At 66.5% G+C, this 15,023-nt stretch overlaps 3 protein-coding genes and 1 long non-coding RNA gene across 5 annotated transcripts in view; all 4 read left to right on the forward strand.

Annotated features, from left to right (window-relative positions):
- Nucleotides 1-489, forward strand: part of LOC142049141 (integrin alpha-M-like) — a 14,803-nt gene extending 14,314 nt beyond the window's left edge. Inside the window, 1 exon segment of the mRNA XM_075076582.1 lies at nucleotides 5-489. Within this exon segment, the coding sequence (XP_074932683.1) occupies nucleotides 5-489 (485 nt within the window).
- A 1,900-nt stretch (nucleotides 490-2,389) lies between these two features.
- Nucleotides 2,390-4,833, forward strand: LOC142049160 (uncharacterized). Its single transcript, XR_012657621.1, has 3 exons — nucleotides 2,390-2,718; nucleotides 3,593-3,675; nucleotides 4,725-4,833. It is a non-coding gene; the product is annotated as an uncharacterized LOC142049160 (long non-coding RNA).
- A 158-nt stretch (nucleotides 4,834-4,991) lies between these two features.
- On the forward strand, nucleotides 4,992-7,191 carry LOC142049155 (uncharacterized; the record flags this gene model as incomplete). Its single annotated transcript, XM_075076607.1, has 1 exon — nucleotides 4,992-7,191. A coding segment is annotated over one exon (1,638 nt), but the record flags the coding sequence as incomplete, so codon positions are not given.
- Nucleotides 7,192-10,433: 3,242 nt separating this feature from the next.
- On the forward strand, nucleotides 10,434-14,353 carry LOC142049152 (uncharacterized). Of its 2 annotated transcripts, none has more exons than XM_075076599.1 (3): nucleotides 10,434-10,639; nucleotides 11,319-11,399; nucleotides 12,982-14,353. In XM_075076599.1, exons 1-3 carry the CDS (start codon nucleotides 10,465-10,467, stop codon nucleotides 13,842-13,844), a joined length of 1,119 nt encoding a protein of 372 aa, XP_074932700.1. In that variant the 5' UTR covers nucleotides 10,434-10,464; the 3' UTR covers nucleotides 13,845-14,353. The 2 variants fall into 2 exon arrangements, with proteins under 2 accessions (XP_074932700.1, XP_074932701.1); XM_075076600.1 differs by lacking the exon at nucleotides 10,434-10,639 and adding an exon at nucleotides 10,887-10,935.
- The last annotated feature ends 670 nt before the right edge of the window (nucleotides 14,354-15,023 follow it).

The raw sequence follows: 15,023 nt of genomic DNA on the forward strand, positions 1-15,023 counted from the left end.
CCAGTCGACCGCGCCCCGTCTCTGGAGCCGCTTGGCCTCGCCCCGTCTCTCACCGCGGCCGATCGCGCCCCGTCCCTCGCCCCGTCCCTCGCGGCGCCGCGGCGCGGCCGGCGGCCGGTGGCCTCGCCGGGGCCCTCCTCGGGGCCGGCCGTCGCGCGGAGCCGCAGCAGGCGGGTGAGGAGGAAGCGGCGCTCGTCCCGCGCCCGCAGGCACTTGGCCTCCAGCCGGGCCACCTCGTCGCAGAGGGCCCCGTTCTCGAACACCAGCGCCCGCGCCGCCCGCCGCAGCCGGCTGTACTTCAGGCGGTACCGCTCGGCCGGCCGCGGCCCCTTCGGCATCCCGCCTGCCCGAGGAGCGCCGGGGGCTTCGTCAGCGCATCGGCCCGCCGCGCCGGCGGCTCCCGGCGCCTTCAGCTGCGGAGAAGGCAACCAACGCGACGGGCCGCCGTTAGTCCGATGCGTCGCGACTACTGCCACGCGTTGCAGTTAATGCCGGCGATGCGATTAATGCCATGCGTTGCAACGAGTGCAAAGGGTTAGTGCAATTAATGCCACGCGTTGCAAATAATGCCAGGGATTGCAATTAGTGCAAAGGGTTGCAATTAATGCCATGCGTTGCAACTAGTGCCAAGGGTTGCAATTAATGCCATGCGTTGCAACTAGTGCCAAGGGTTGCAAGTAGTGCAATTAATGCCACGCGTTGCAAATAATGCCAGGGATTGCAATTAGTGCAAAGGGTTGCAATTAATGCCATGCGTTGCAACTAGTGCAAAGGGTTGCAATTAATGCCACGCATTGCAAATAATGCCAGAGATTGCAATTAGTGCAAAGGGTTGCAATTAATGCCACGCATTGCAAATAATGCCAGAGATTGCAATTAGTGCAAAGGGTTGCAATTAATGCCACGCGTTGCAAATAATGCCAGGGATTGCAATTAGTGCAAAGGGTTGCAATTAATGCCATGCGTTGCAACTAGTGCCAAGGGTTGCAATTAATGCCAGGGATTGCAATTAGTGCAAAGGGTTGCAAGTAGTGCAATTAATGCCACACGTTGCAAATAATGCCAGGGATTGCAATTAGTGCCAAGGGTTGCAATTAATGCCATGCGTTGCAACGAGTGCAAAGGGTTGCAATTAATGCCATGCGTTGCAACGAGTGCAAAGGGTTGCAATTAATGCCACGCGTTGCAAATAATGCCAGGGATTGCAATTAGTGCAAAGGGTTGCAATTAATGCCACGCGTTGCAAATAATGCCAGGGATTGCAATTAGTGCAAAGGGTTGCAATTAATGCCACGCGTTGCAAATAATGCCAGAGATTGCAATTAGTGCAAAGGGTTGCAATTAATGCCATGCGTTGCAACGAGTGCAAAGGGTTGCAATTAATGCCATGCGTTGCAACGAGTGCAAAGGGTTGCAAGTAGTGCAATTAATGCCACGCGTTGCAAATAATGCCAGGGATTGCAATTAGTGCAAAGGGTTGCAATTAATGCCACGCGTTGCAACGAGTGCAAAGGGTTGCAAGTAGTGCAATTAATGCCACGCGTTGCAAATAATGCCAGGGATTGCAATTAGTGCAAAGGGTTGCAATTAATGCCATGCGTTGCAAATAATGCCAGGGATTGCAATTAGTGCAAAGGGTTGCAATTAATGCCACGCGTTGCAGTTAATGCCATGCGTTGCAATTAGTGCAAAGGGTTGCAATTAATGCCAGGGATTGCAATTAATTTGATTCGTTGCAAATAATGCCATGCATTGCAATTAGTGCAAAGGGTTGCAATGGGCGCCAGGGGTTGCAATGGGCGCCAGGGGTTGCAATGGGTGCAAGGGGGTGCAATGGGTGCAAGGGGGTGCAATGGGTGCAAGGGGGTGCAATGGGCGCCAGGGGTTGCAATGGGCGCCAGGGGTTGCAAGGGGGTGCAATGGGTGCAAGGGGGTGCAATGGGTGCCAGGGGGTGCAATGGGTGCCAGGGGTTGCAATGGGTGCAAGGGGTTGCAATGGGTGCCAGGGGGTGCAATGGGTGCCAGGGGGTGCAATGGGCGCCAGGGGGTGCAATGGGTGCCAGGGGGTGCAATGGGTGCCAGGGGGTGCAATGGGTGCAAGGGGGTGCAATGGGTGCCAGGGGGTGCAATGGGCACCGACCTCCTTGGCTGCGAATCGCAACTACGGGGCCGGCGGCCGCGCTAGTGCCGGGGGTCGCGATGAAGGCGCCGCCGCGACCAGCGCCCACCCCACGGCCGCGGGCTTCACCTGCGGCCCCGCCGTTAATTGCCCCCCCACCCCCCAACTGGGGGAAACCCGGCGATTTGGGGTGCCCGGGACTCACCCGGCGCGAGGGATCCCAGGCGTCCGGGCGGGAGGAAGAGGAAGAGGAAGTGGGGGGGGGAGGGACAGGAAGAGGAAGGGGAGGGGGGGTGGGGGAGGGGGGGAAGCCCTGCTAGAAGGGGGTGGGGGGTGGGGAGGGGCGGTGTGGACCCCTGAGCCCCCCCGGCACCCCCCCCCGTGTGACGTGTGCGGTGACGCGACCAATGACACGCGTGACGCTGCCGGGGGTGGGGGGGGGGTCGTCCTCCCAGCAGCCCCCGCGGGCGGCAGCGCCGAGGGGCCCCACCCCCACCCCGCTCCTGCGACCCCCCCAGTCGCACCCCACCCCCCCCGACTGACCCCTGACCCCTGACCCCGAGGTGGGGGGGGCGGCGCCGCGGACCAGGACAATGGAGGTGAGTGGGGGGACGGGACCGACCCCCCACAGGGGCTATGGGGGGATCTGCCCCCCCATAGGGGCTGTAGGGCGGGATCTGCCCCCCCCGTAGGATCTGGGGGGGGATCTGCCCCCCTATAGGGGCTGTAGGGCGGGATCTGCTCCCCCCGTAGGATCTGGGGGGGGATCTGCCCCACCTATAGGGGCTGTAGGGCGGGATCTGCCCCCCCCGTAGGATCTGGGGGGGGATCTGTCCACCTATAGGGGCTGTAGGGCGGGATCTGCCCCCCCCGTAGGATCTGGGGGGGGATCTGCCCCACCTATAGGGGCTGTAGGGCGGGATCTGCCCCCCCCGTAGGATCTGGGGGGGGATCTGCCCCACCTATAGGGGCTGTAGGGCGGGATCTGCCCCCCCGTAGGATCTGGGGGGGGATCTGTCCACCTATAGGGGCTGTAGGGCGGGATCTGCCCCCCCCGTAGGATCTGGGGGGGGATCTGCCCCACCTATAGGGGCTGTAGGGCGGGATCTGCCCCCCCCGTAGGATCTGGGGGGGGATCTGCCCCACCTATAGGGGCTGTAGGGCGGGATCTGCCCCCCCCGTAGGATCTGGGGGGGGATCTGCCCCCCCCCATAGGGGCTGTAGGGCGGGATCTGCCCCCCCCGTAGGATCTGGGGGGGGGATCTGCCCCCACATAGGGGGTATGGGGCGATCTGCCCCCCTTATAGGGACTGGGAGGGGGGGATCTGCCCCCTATAGGGGCTGTGGTGGGGGATCTGCTCCTCCTGTAGGGGCTGGGGGGATCTGCCCCACCCCGGGGCACACGCGTGTGACAGGCGTGTGGCACGTCCTGGCCCATGACGCGGTGCACCCTGGCTCCGTGTCCCCCCCCAGGACGAGTCCCCGTCGGTCCCCGAGTTCCTGGAGGACGGTGACAGCAACGGGCCCTTCCCGCTGGAGGACCCCGAGGCCACCAGGTGGGGACGGGGACACCGGGGTGGGGACGGGGACAGGGACACCGGGGTGGGGACGGGGACACCGGGGTGGGGACGGGGACAGGGACACCGGGGTGGGGATGGGGACACCATGGTGGGGATGGGGACATGGGGACGGGGACACCGGGGTGGGGACAGGGATGGGGACACCGGGGTGGGGACGGGGATGGGGACACTGGGGTGGGGACGGGGACACCGGAGTGGGGATGGGGACACCGGGGTGGGGATGGGGACATGGGGACGGGGACACTGGGGTGGGGATGGGGACGGGGACACCGGGGTGGGGACGGGGACACGGGGTGGGGACAGGGACACCGGGGTGGGGATGGGGACATGGGGACGGGGACACTGGGGTGGGGACGGGGACACCGGGGTGGGGATGGGGACATGGGGACGGGGACACCGGGGTGGGGATGGGGACACGGGGTGGGGACAGGGACACTGGGGTGGGGATGGGGACATGGGGATGGGGACACCGGGGTGGGGATGGGGACACGGGGTGGGGACAGGGACACCGGGGTGGGGACGGGGACACCAGGGTGGGGATGGGGACACGGGGTGGGGACGGGGACACTGGGGTGGGGACGGGGACACCGGGGTGGGGACGGGGACACTGGGGTGGGGACGGGGACACCGGGGTGGGGATGGGGACACGGGGTGGGGACACCGGGGTGGGGATGGGGACATGGGGACGGGGACACAGGGATGGGGACATGGGGATGGAGAGACCAGGGTGGGGACGGGGACATGCGGATGGGGCCACGGAGATGGGGAATGGGGGGACGGGGGACAGGGACGGGGATGGGAACAGGGACGTGGGCATGGGGACGGGGTCACGGGGTTGAGGGTGGGGACACGGGCCATGGGGATGGGGGCACAGGGATGGGGACATGGGGACGGGGACACAGGGATGAGGTTGGGGGCCGGGGATGGGGCCATGGGGATGGGGGCGTGGGGATTGGGGACCCGGGGGACGAGGACACGGGGCCCTTGTGCCCTGGGGTGACTCCATCCACTGGGGACACCCCCAGGGCCACCACGCTGTCCCCAAGGGGATGTCCCACCGCCCAGGGTCTCCCTCACCCCAAAACCAGCGCCCCAGCGCCTGCCCCCCACCCCCCCCCGCGGCCGCGTCCCCACGGGCGCCGCCACCAGCCAGCCCCGTTTGCCTCCGCAGCTCCCCCCCGCCACCCACGGGACCGGCCGCCGCCGCCATGCCGCCGCCGGGTGAGTCCTCGCCGTCGTGCCGGCGGTGCGGGTCGGGGGGACTGCGGCGCGGGTGACCCCCACTGTCCCCCTCCCTTGCAGGTGAGGAGGACGAGGAGGAGGAGGAGGAGGAGGAGGAGGAGGCTGAAGGCGGCGGCGGGGGGGCCACCCCCCGGCCCTACCGCTGCGGCGAGTGCGGCAAAGCCTTCGCCCAGAGCTCCAACCTCCTGAAGCACCGGCGGGTGCACACGGGCGAGCGGCCCTACCGCTGCGGGGAGTGCGGCAAGGCCTTCGGCTGGAGCTCGTCGCTGCTGGAGCACCGCAAGGGCCACGCCGGCGCCAAGCCCCACGCCTGCGGCGAGTGCGGCAAAGCCTTCAGCCGAGGGTCCACCCTCCTGGAGCACCAGCGGACCCACACCGGCGAGAAACCCTTCCGCTGCGGGCAGTGCGGCGCCCGCTTCAGCCAGAGCTCCACCTTGGTCCACCACCGCCGGACCCACACCGGCGAGCGGCCCTACGGCTGCCCCGAATGCGGCCGCGCTTTCGGTCGTAAGTCCACCCTGGCCACCCACCGGCGGACCCACACCGGCGAGCGGCCCTACGGCTGCCCCGAGTGCGGCCGTCGCTTCGCCGTCAGCTCCGACCTGGCCAAGCACCGGCGCGGGGCTCACGGCGGGCACCGGTGCCGGGACTGCGGCGAGCAGTTCCCCCGGCCGGCGGCGCTGGCCGGACACCGCAAGAAGCATCACGGCGGCGACGCCGGGGATCGGGGCGCCGCCGGCGAGGACCGCGACGGCGATGACCGCGCCGACGACCGGCCGCACCGCTGCGAGGAGTGCGGCCAGGCCTTCCGGCACGGTGGCACCCTGCTGCTCCACCGGCAGACCCACGCCGGTGCCTTCGCCTGCCCGCTCTGCCCCGAGCGTTTTGAGGGCAGCGCCCAGCTGGCCCGGCACCGCCGGCGACGGCACGGTCCGGCGGCCAAGCCCTACCGCTGCGAGGCTTGCGGCAAAGCCTACGCGCAGCCGGCCGGGCTGCGGCACCACCAGCCGGAGCAGCCCCTGGGCTGTCCCCACTGCGGAGCCGCCTTCCTTTGGAGCTGCCGGTTAGCCCGGCACCTCCGCGCTTGCCGCCCGCCCGCCAAGCCCTACAAGTGCCCGGAGTGCGGCAAAGCCTTCGGGCAGAGCTCCAAGCTCCTCCGGCACCAGGTGACCCACACCGGCGAGAAGCCCTACAAGTGCCCCGAGTGCGGCAAGATCTTCAGCCAGAGCTCCAACCTGGCCGAGCACCGGCGGACCCACGGGGCGGGCGAGCGGCACTTCTGCCCGCTCTGTGGCAAGGGCTTCGCCCTCGGCTCCTACCTGGCCAAGCACCGGCTGACCCACACCGGCGAGCGGCCCTACCGCTGCACCGAGTGCGGGAAGGCGTTCCGGCAGAGCTCCAACCTCATCCAGCACCAGCGCACCCACACCGGCGAGCGACCCTACACCTGTGGGCTTTGCGGCAAGAGCTTCTGCCAGAATTCCCACCTGGCCAAGCACCGGCGCACCCACACCGGCGAGCGGCCCTACCGCTGCGGGGACTGCGGCAAGAGCTTCCGGCAGAGCGCCAACCTCCTGGAGCACCGGCACACCCACACCGGCGAGCGGCCCTACCGCTGCGCCCAGTGCGGCAAGACCTTCGGGTGGAGCTCGGCCTTCAGCAAGCACCAGCGCACCCACCTCGCCTGAGACCGCCCTTGACCCAGGCCAGGGTGCCCCGGCGCGGGCCGGGCCCGTGAGCGTGCCCCCGGGGCCGTGGCCTCGTCTTGGGGGACCCTCCCGGCATCCATCGCCCTGCCCCAGAGCCATCGCGGTGCCCCAAGGCCATGGCCTCGTCTTGGAGGACCCTCCCGGCATCCATCGCCCTGCCCCAGAGCCATCGCGGTGCCCCAAGGCCATGGCCTCGTCTTGGAGGACCCTCCCGGCATCCATCGCCCTGCCCCAGGGCCATCGCGGTGCCCCAAGGCCGTGGCCTCGTCTTGGGGGACCCTCCCGGCATCCATCGCCCTGCCCCAGAGCCATCGCGGTGCCCCAAGGCCATGGCCTCGTCTTGGAGGACCCTCCCGGCATCCATCGCCCTGCCCCAGAGCCATCGCGGTGCCCCAAGGCCATGGCCTCGTCTTGGAGGACCCTCCCGGCATCCATCGCCCTGCCCCAGGGCCATCGCGGTGCCCCAAGGCCGTGGCCTCGTCTTGGGGGACCCTCCCGGCATCCATCGCCCTGCCCCAGAGCCGCCTCCCCGCTCCCCGTGACCCCCATCTCCCCACCCCCCCAAGGGGGTCCCAGGGTCCGGCACCGCCCCCCAACGCCGGAGCCGGGTGAACTCGAGCCGCCCCGGGCGCCCGGGTCCCTCCTGGGTGGGGGAGGGCTTGGGGGGACCCCCAGGATTCCAATAAATAGTGGTGAACGCTGCTGTTGGGGTTACTGGGGTTACTGGGGAGGGACTGGGGGGGCACCGGGGGTACTGGGGAGGGACTGGGGGGGCACTGGAGGTTACTGGGGTTACTGGGGAGGGCATGGGGGGACACTGGGGGTACTGGGGAGGGACTGGGGGGGGCACTGGAGGGACTGGGGGGGCACTGGGGGTTACTGGGGTTACTGGGGAGGGTCTGGGGGGGCACCGGGGGTTACTGGGGTTACTGGGGAGGGTCTGCGGGGGCACCGGGGGTTACTGGGGTTACTGGGGAGGGACTGGGGGTGCACCGGTGGTACTGGGGAGGGACTGGGGGGGCACTGGAGGGACTGGGGGGGCACTGGGGGTTACTGGGGTTACTGGGGAGGGCATGGGGGGGCACTGGGGGTACTGGGGAGGGACTGGGAGAGCACTGGGGGTACTGGGAGCACTGGGGAGGGACTGGCGGGGCACCGGGGGCACTGGGAGGGCCGGGGGAGGCACTAGGCATTTACTGGGAGCCTTCACGTGTTCCCTGGGACCACCCGTGTCCCTTCACGTGTTCCCTGGGACCACCCGTGTCCCTTCACACGTTCCCAGGGGCCACCCGTGTCCCTTCACACGTTCCCAGGGACCACCCGTGTCCCTTCACATGTTGCCTGGGGCCACCCGTGTCCCTTCACATGTTCCCAGGGACCACCCGTGTCCCTTCACACGTTCCCAGGGACCACCCGTGTCCCTTCACATGTTGCCTGGGGCCACCCGTGTCCCTTCACACGTTCCCAGGGACCACCCGTGTCCCTTCACGTGTTCCCAGGGGCCACCCGTGTCCCTTCACATGTTGCCTGGGGCCACCCGTGTCCCTTCACATGTTCCCAGGGACCACCCGTGTCCCTTCACACGTTCCCAGGGACCACCCGTGTCCCTTCACATGTTGCCTGGGGCCACCCGTGTCCCTTCACACGTTCCCAGGGACCACCCGTGTCCCTTCACGTGTTCCCTGGGACCACCCGTGTCCCTTCACGTGTTCCCTGGGGCCACCCGTGTCCCTTCACACGTTCCCTGGGACCACCTGTGTCCCTTCACGTGTTCCTTGGGACCACCCGTGTCCCTTCACATGTTCCCAGGGACCACCCGTGTCCCTTCACGTGTTCCCTGGGACCACCCGTGTCCCTTCACACGTTCCCTGGGACCACCCGTGTCCCTTCACACGTTCCCAGGGACCACCCGTGTCCCTTCACGTGTTCCCTGGGACCACCCGTGTCCCTTCACATGTTCCCTGGGACCACCCGTGTCCCTTCACGTGTTCCCAGGGACCACCCGTGTCCCTTCACGTGTTCCCTGGGACCACCCGTGTCCCTTCACACGTTCCCTGGGACCACCCGTGTCCCTTCACATGTTCCCTGGGACCACCCGTGTCCCTTCACGTGTTCCCAGGGACCACCCGTGTCCCTTCACGTGTTCCCTGGGACCACCCGTGTCCCTTCACACGTTCCCTGGGACCACCCGTGTCCCTTCACATGTTCCCTGGGACCACCCGTGTCCCTTCACGTGTTCCCAGGGACCACCCGTGTCCCTTCACACGTTCCCAGGGACCACCCGTGTCCCTTCACACGTTCCCTGGGACCACCCGTGTCCCTTCACACGTTCCCAGGGACCACCCGTGTCCCTTCACGTGTTCCCAGGGACCACCCGTGTCCCTTCATGTGTTCCCTGGGACCACCCGTGTCCCTTCACATGTTCCCTGGGACCACCCGTGTCCCTTCATGTGTTCCCAGGGACCACCCGTGTCCCTTCACATGTTCCCAGGGACCACCCGTGTCCCTTCACGTGTTCCCTGGGGCCACCCGTGTCCCTTCACATGTTCCCAGGGACCACCCGTGTCCCTTCACGTGTTCCCAGGGACCACCCGTGTCCCTTCACACGTTCCCTGGGACCACCCGTGTCCCTTCACATGTTCCCTGGGACCACCCATGTCCCTTCACGTGTTCCCAGGGACCACCCGTGTCCCTTCACACGTTCCCTGGGACCACCCGTGTCCCTTCACGTGTTCCCTGGGACCACCCATGTCCCTTCACGTGTTCCCAGGGACCACCCGTGTCCCTTCACGTGTTCCCTGGGACCACCCGTGTCCCTTCACACGTTCCCTGGGACCACCCGTGTCCCTTCACGTGTTCCCTGGGACCACCCGTGTCCCTTCACACGTTCCCAGGGACCACCCGTGCCCCTTCACACGTTCCCAGGGACCACCCGTGTCCCTTCACGTGTTCCCAGGGACCACCCGTGTCCCTTCACACGTTCCCAGGGACCACCCGTGTCCCTTCACACGTTCCCAGGGACCACCCGTGTCCCTTCACGTGTTCCCTGGGACCACCCGTGTCCCTTCACACGTTCCCAGGGACCACCCGTGTCCCTTCACATGTTCCCAGGGACCACCCGTGTCCCTTCACGTGTTCCCTGGGACCACCCGTGTCCCTTCACACGTTCCCTGGGACCACCCGTGTCCCTTCACGTGTTCCCAGGGACCACCCGTGTCCCTTCATGTGTTCCCAGGGACCACCCGTGTCCCTTCACACGTTCCCTGGGACCACCCGTGTCCCTTCACGTGTTCCCAGGGACCACCCGTGCCCCTTCACACGTTCCCAGGGACCACCCGTGTCCCTTCACACGTTCCCAGGGACCACCCATGTCCCTTCACACGTTCCCTGGGACCACCCGTGTCCCTTCACACGTTCCCAGGGACCACCCGTGTCCCTTCACACGTTCCCTGGGACCACCCGTGTCCCTTCACACGTTCCCAGGGACCACCCGTGTCCCTTCACGTGTTCCCTGGGACCACCCGTGTCCCTTCACATGTTCCCAGGGACCACCCGTGTCCCTTCACGTGTTCCCAGGGACCACCCGTGTCCCTTCACGTGTTCCCTGGGACCACCCGTGTCCCTTCACACGTTCCCAGGGACCACCCGTGTCCCTTCACATGTTCCCTGGGACCACCCGTGTCCCTTCACACGTTCCCTGGGACCACCCGTGTCCCTTCACGTGTTCCCTGGGACCACCCGTGTCCCTTCACACGTTCCCAGGGACCACCCGTGTCCCTTCACACGTTCCCTGGGACCACCCGTGTCCCTTCACATGTTCCCTGGGGCCACGCGTGTTCTTGGCGTGTCCCCGCCAGCCTTTGCGGCAGGAAGCGCTGTTCTCCCGCCACCATTGTCCGGAACGGGCAAAGAGCCGCCGTTTTGGGTCGAAAAACACCCGGATTGGGCCTGGCAGCGCCGGGAGCTGCCGCAGCAGTCGCGGGGGCAGGGTGAGTGTTCCCCGCCTCCCCGGGTTTTTGGGGGAAAAAGGGGGAAAATGGGTCGATGTCTTGGGTCGGGCGGGGGAGGAGATAACGTGTGGGGGGGGGGCGTTTGGGGGTGAAAAAGGGGGTTGCTCTCGTGGGGGAGGGGTTTGTGAAATTAACTCATTGTGGGGACCGTGTTTTGGGGTGAAAGGGAGAAATTGGGCTGATTCCTCGCGGGGGGGGGGGGGAGGTGTGGAAGTAACTCATTGTGAGGACGGTGTTTTGGGCTGAAAAAGGGGGAAATGGGACTTCGCGCTCAGGTGGGGGAGGGGCGCGGCATTAACCCATTGTGGGGATCGTGTTTTGGGGGGGAAAAGCAGAGGAAAATGCGCGGGTTGCTTGGAGGGGTGGGGGGTGCAAAATTAACTCATTGTGGGGATAACGTTTTGGGGTGAAAAAGAGGGAAAACGGGCTGATTGATTGCAGAAATTGAGATGCAGGGTTACCTAAGGGGGTGGTGTTTCGGGGTGAAAAAGGGGGAAATCGGGCTGACTGCTCCCAGGTGTGGGGGCTGCCAAACTACCTAACGGCACGGGGGTGCAATCTGGGGGGGGGAATCGTTTGATTTGGGTGAAAAACATCGGGATTTTTTTTTTTTTCATTTATTGCCTTTTTTCCCCCCGTTTCTGCCTGAGGCCCCCAGCCAGCGCGATGGAGCCGGGGGTCGAGCCGTGCCCTCCCCGGGAGCGGGGTGACGGGGACCCCCCTACAGAGCCCTGCGCAGGTGAGGAGGGGGACACAGCGGGGGGGGTGGCCGGAGAAGCAGCCAGGAGATCATCCTTTGGGGAAAAAAACAGGGAAATGGGGAAAATGTGGGCGAGGGGATAGGCTTCTACTGGGAACACTCATCCATGGCAGAGAAAATGGTGGCCAGGAGACGTTCTCCTGCTTGGCTGGAAAAATATCGCCCAGGAGATGGTCTTAGGCTGGGAGTGGTCCTCAAGGTGGGCAAATACCATGTGGGAGATGTTCTCCTTTGTGGAGCCTCCCCCCTATGGCCACAGACTGACCCACAGGAGATGTTCTCCTCCACGGAGCCTCCCCCCGTGGCCACAGACTGACCCACAGGGGATGTTCTCCTCCATGGAGCCTCCCCCCGTGGCCACAGACTGACCCACAGGAGATGTTCTCCTCCACGGAGCCTCCCCCCGTGGCCACAGACTGACCCACAGGAGATGTTCTCCTCCATGGAGCCTCCCCCCGTGGCCACAGACTGACCCACAGGAGATGTTCTCCTCCATGGAGCCTCCCCCTATGGCCACAGACTGACCCACAGGAGATGTTCTCCTCCATGGAGCCTCCCCCTATGGCCACAGACTGGCCCACAGGAGATGTTCTCCTCCGTGGAGCCTCCCCCCGTGGCCACAGACTGACCCACGGGAGATGTTCTCCTCCACGGAGCCTCCCCCTATGGCCACAGACTGACCCACAGGAGATGTTCTCCTCCATGGAGCCTCCCCCTATGGCCACAGACTGACCCACATGGCCACAGACTGACCCACAGGAGATGTTCTCCTCCATGGAGCCTCCCCCTATGGCCACAGACTGACCCACAGGAGATGTTCTCCTCCATGGAGCCTCCCCCTATGGCCACAGACTGACCCACAGGAGATGTTCTCCTCCATGGAGCCTCCCCCTATGGCCACAGACTGGCCCACAGGAGATGTTCTCCTCCGTGGAGCCTCCCCCCGTGGCCACAGACTGACCCACGGGAGATGTTCTCCTCCACGGAGCCTCCCCCTATGGCCACAGACTGACCCACGGGAGATGTTCTCCTCCACGGAGCCTCCCCCCGTGGCCACAGACTGACCCACAGGGGATGTTCTCCTCCATGGAGCCTCCCCCTGTGGCCACAGACTGACCCACAGGAGATGTTCTCCTCCGTGGAGCCTCCCCCTATGGCCACAGACTGACCCACGGGAGATGTTCTCCTCCGTGGAGCCTCCCCCCGTGGCCACAGACTGACCCACAGGAGATGTTCTCCTCCATGGAGCCTCCCCCCGTGGCCACAGACTGACCCACAGGGGATGTTCTCCTTTGTGGAGCCTCCCCCCGTGGCCACAGACTGACCCACAGGGGATGTTCTCCTCCACGGAGCCTCCCCCTATGGCCACAGACTGACCCACAGGAGATGTTCTCCTCCATGGAGCCTCCCCCCGTGGCCACAGACTGACCCACAGGGGATGTTCTCCTTTGTGGAGCCTCCCCCCGTGGCCACAGACTGACCCACAGGGGATGTTCTCCTCCGTGGAGCCTCCCTCCGCGGTTCACGACGACCCAACGGACGTTCCTCCCCCCTCTCGCAGGCGCCGCGGCGCCAGCCCGCGGCGGTGGTCGCCCACGCGGCTTCATCAACCTGCTGGGTCTCCTGGAGGGCGGCAGGGCGCCGCCGAAGCCCTACCGCTGCACCGAGTGCGGGAAGGCCTTCGGGCAGAGCTCCAACCTGATCGAGCACCAGCGCACCCACACGGGCGAGAAGCCCTTCACCTGCGGCCATTGCGAGAAGAGCTTCAGCCGCAGCTCCACCTTGGCCGAGCACCTCCGGACCCACACCGGCGAGAAGCCCTACACCTGCCCGGTCTGCGCCCGCGCCTTCAGCCGCAGCTCCACCTTGACCGAGCATCACCGCACCCACACCGGCGAGATGCCCTACGCCTGCCCCGAGTGCGGGAAGACCTTCGGACGGACCTCCAACCTGGTCAAACATCTCCGGACCCACACCGGGGAGAAACCCTACGGCTGCGGGCGCTGCGGGAAGACCTTCAGCCTCAGCTCCAACCTGGTCAAGCACGAGCGGACCCACACGGGGGAGAAGCCCTTCTCCTGCGGGCAATGCGGGAAGCGCTTCAAGAAGAAGACCCACTTGGCGTCCCACCAGCGGACCCACACCGGTGAGCGGCCCTACCGGTGCGGGGAGTGCGGGAAGGCCTTCGGGCAGAGCTCCACGCTCATCGAGCACCAGCGCACCCACACGGGCGAGCGACCCTTCCGCTGCGGCGCCTGCGGCAAGAGCTTCTGCGTCAGCTCCAACCTGGTCAAGCACCAGCGCATCCACACCGGGGAGAAGCCCTACGGCTGCGGGCGCTGCGGCAAGCGCTTCCGCTACAAGCCCCAGTTCACCCGTCACCTCAAGGTCCACCCCGACGGGGACCCGGCGTGCGGCCCGTAGCGCCCTTGGACAAGGATCGGGGACGTTCACCAGGACGGGATGGGCGCCAGCATCCCCGCGGCGGGGTCCGTCGTGGGGGAACCTCGTTAGGGCCTAACGAAGGAGCCCGGTAGCATGGCACGGTGTCCACCACGCGATGGTTGGACCTTGGAGGTGGGTTGGGGACACTCTGGGGACTCAGCGGGACAGGACGGGGTGGTGGCATCTCCATGCCGTGGTCCATCACGGTGGCACCTCTTTAGGGCCTAATGAAGGAGCGTGGCACCTGGTGGCCCTCACCGCCACACCGTGCCCACCACACTACATCTGGGCCTAAAGCGGGACCTTGGAGCCACCCTGGGGACACCTGGGGACCCCCTGGGACACCAGGGACACCTGGGGACCCCCTGGGGACCCCCTGGGGACACCCAGGGACATGGCAGGCTGGGGAGGGGTGTCATCCCCGCAGTCCCTCGTCGCGGCGCCCTCGTTAGCGCCGAGATGGCGGCAATAAAGGACCTGGAGCATCACTGCAGGGCGGGGCGGTCTTGGGGTGGCACTGGGAGGGTCGCTGGGAGGGACTGGGAGGGACACTGGATGGCGTGGGGGGCTCTGGGGGGCACTGGGAGGGAACTGGGAGACAGCGGATGCACTGCGGTGGGGCCTGGGGGACACTGGGAGGACTCTGGATGGACTGGGAGATACTGGGGGGACACTGGGAGACACTGGGGGGACACTGGGAGAGGTTGGAGGGCTCTGGGGGGAGACTGGGATACACTGGGAGAGAAGTGGGAGACACTGGACGCACTGTGGCGGGGCCTACAGGACACCTGGGGGGGACTCTAGACAGTCTGGGAGACACTGGGGGGCACTGGGAGGGACACCGGATGGGCTGGGGGACTCCGGGGGACACCGGGAGCGTCACTGGGAGACACTGGGGGGCACTGGGAGGGACACCGGGTGGGCTGGGGGACTCCGGGGGACACCGGGAGCGTCACTGGGAGACACTGGGGGGCACTGGGAGGGACACCGGATGGGCTGGGGGACTCCGGGGGACACCGGGAGCGTCACTGGGAGACACTGGGGGGCACTGGGAGGGACACCGGATGGGCTGGGGGACTCCGGGGGACACCGGGAGCGTCACTGGGAGACACTGGGGGGCACTGGGAGGGACACCGGATGGGCTGGGGGACTCCGGGG

Source organism: Phalacrocorax aristotelis, chromosome 32 (assembly GCF_949628215.1).
Source record: "Phalacrocorax aristotelis chromosome 32, bGulAri2.1, whole genome shotgun sequence".
Lineage (NCBI taxonomy): Eukaryota > Metazoa > Chordata > Aves > Suliformes > Phalacrocoracidae > Phalacrocorax > Phalacrocorax aristotelis.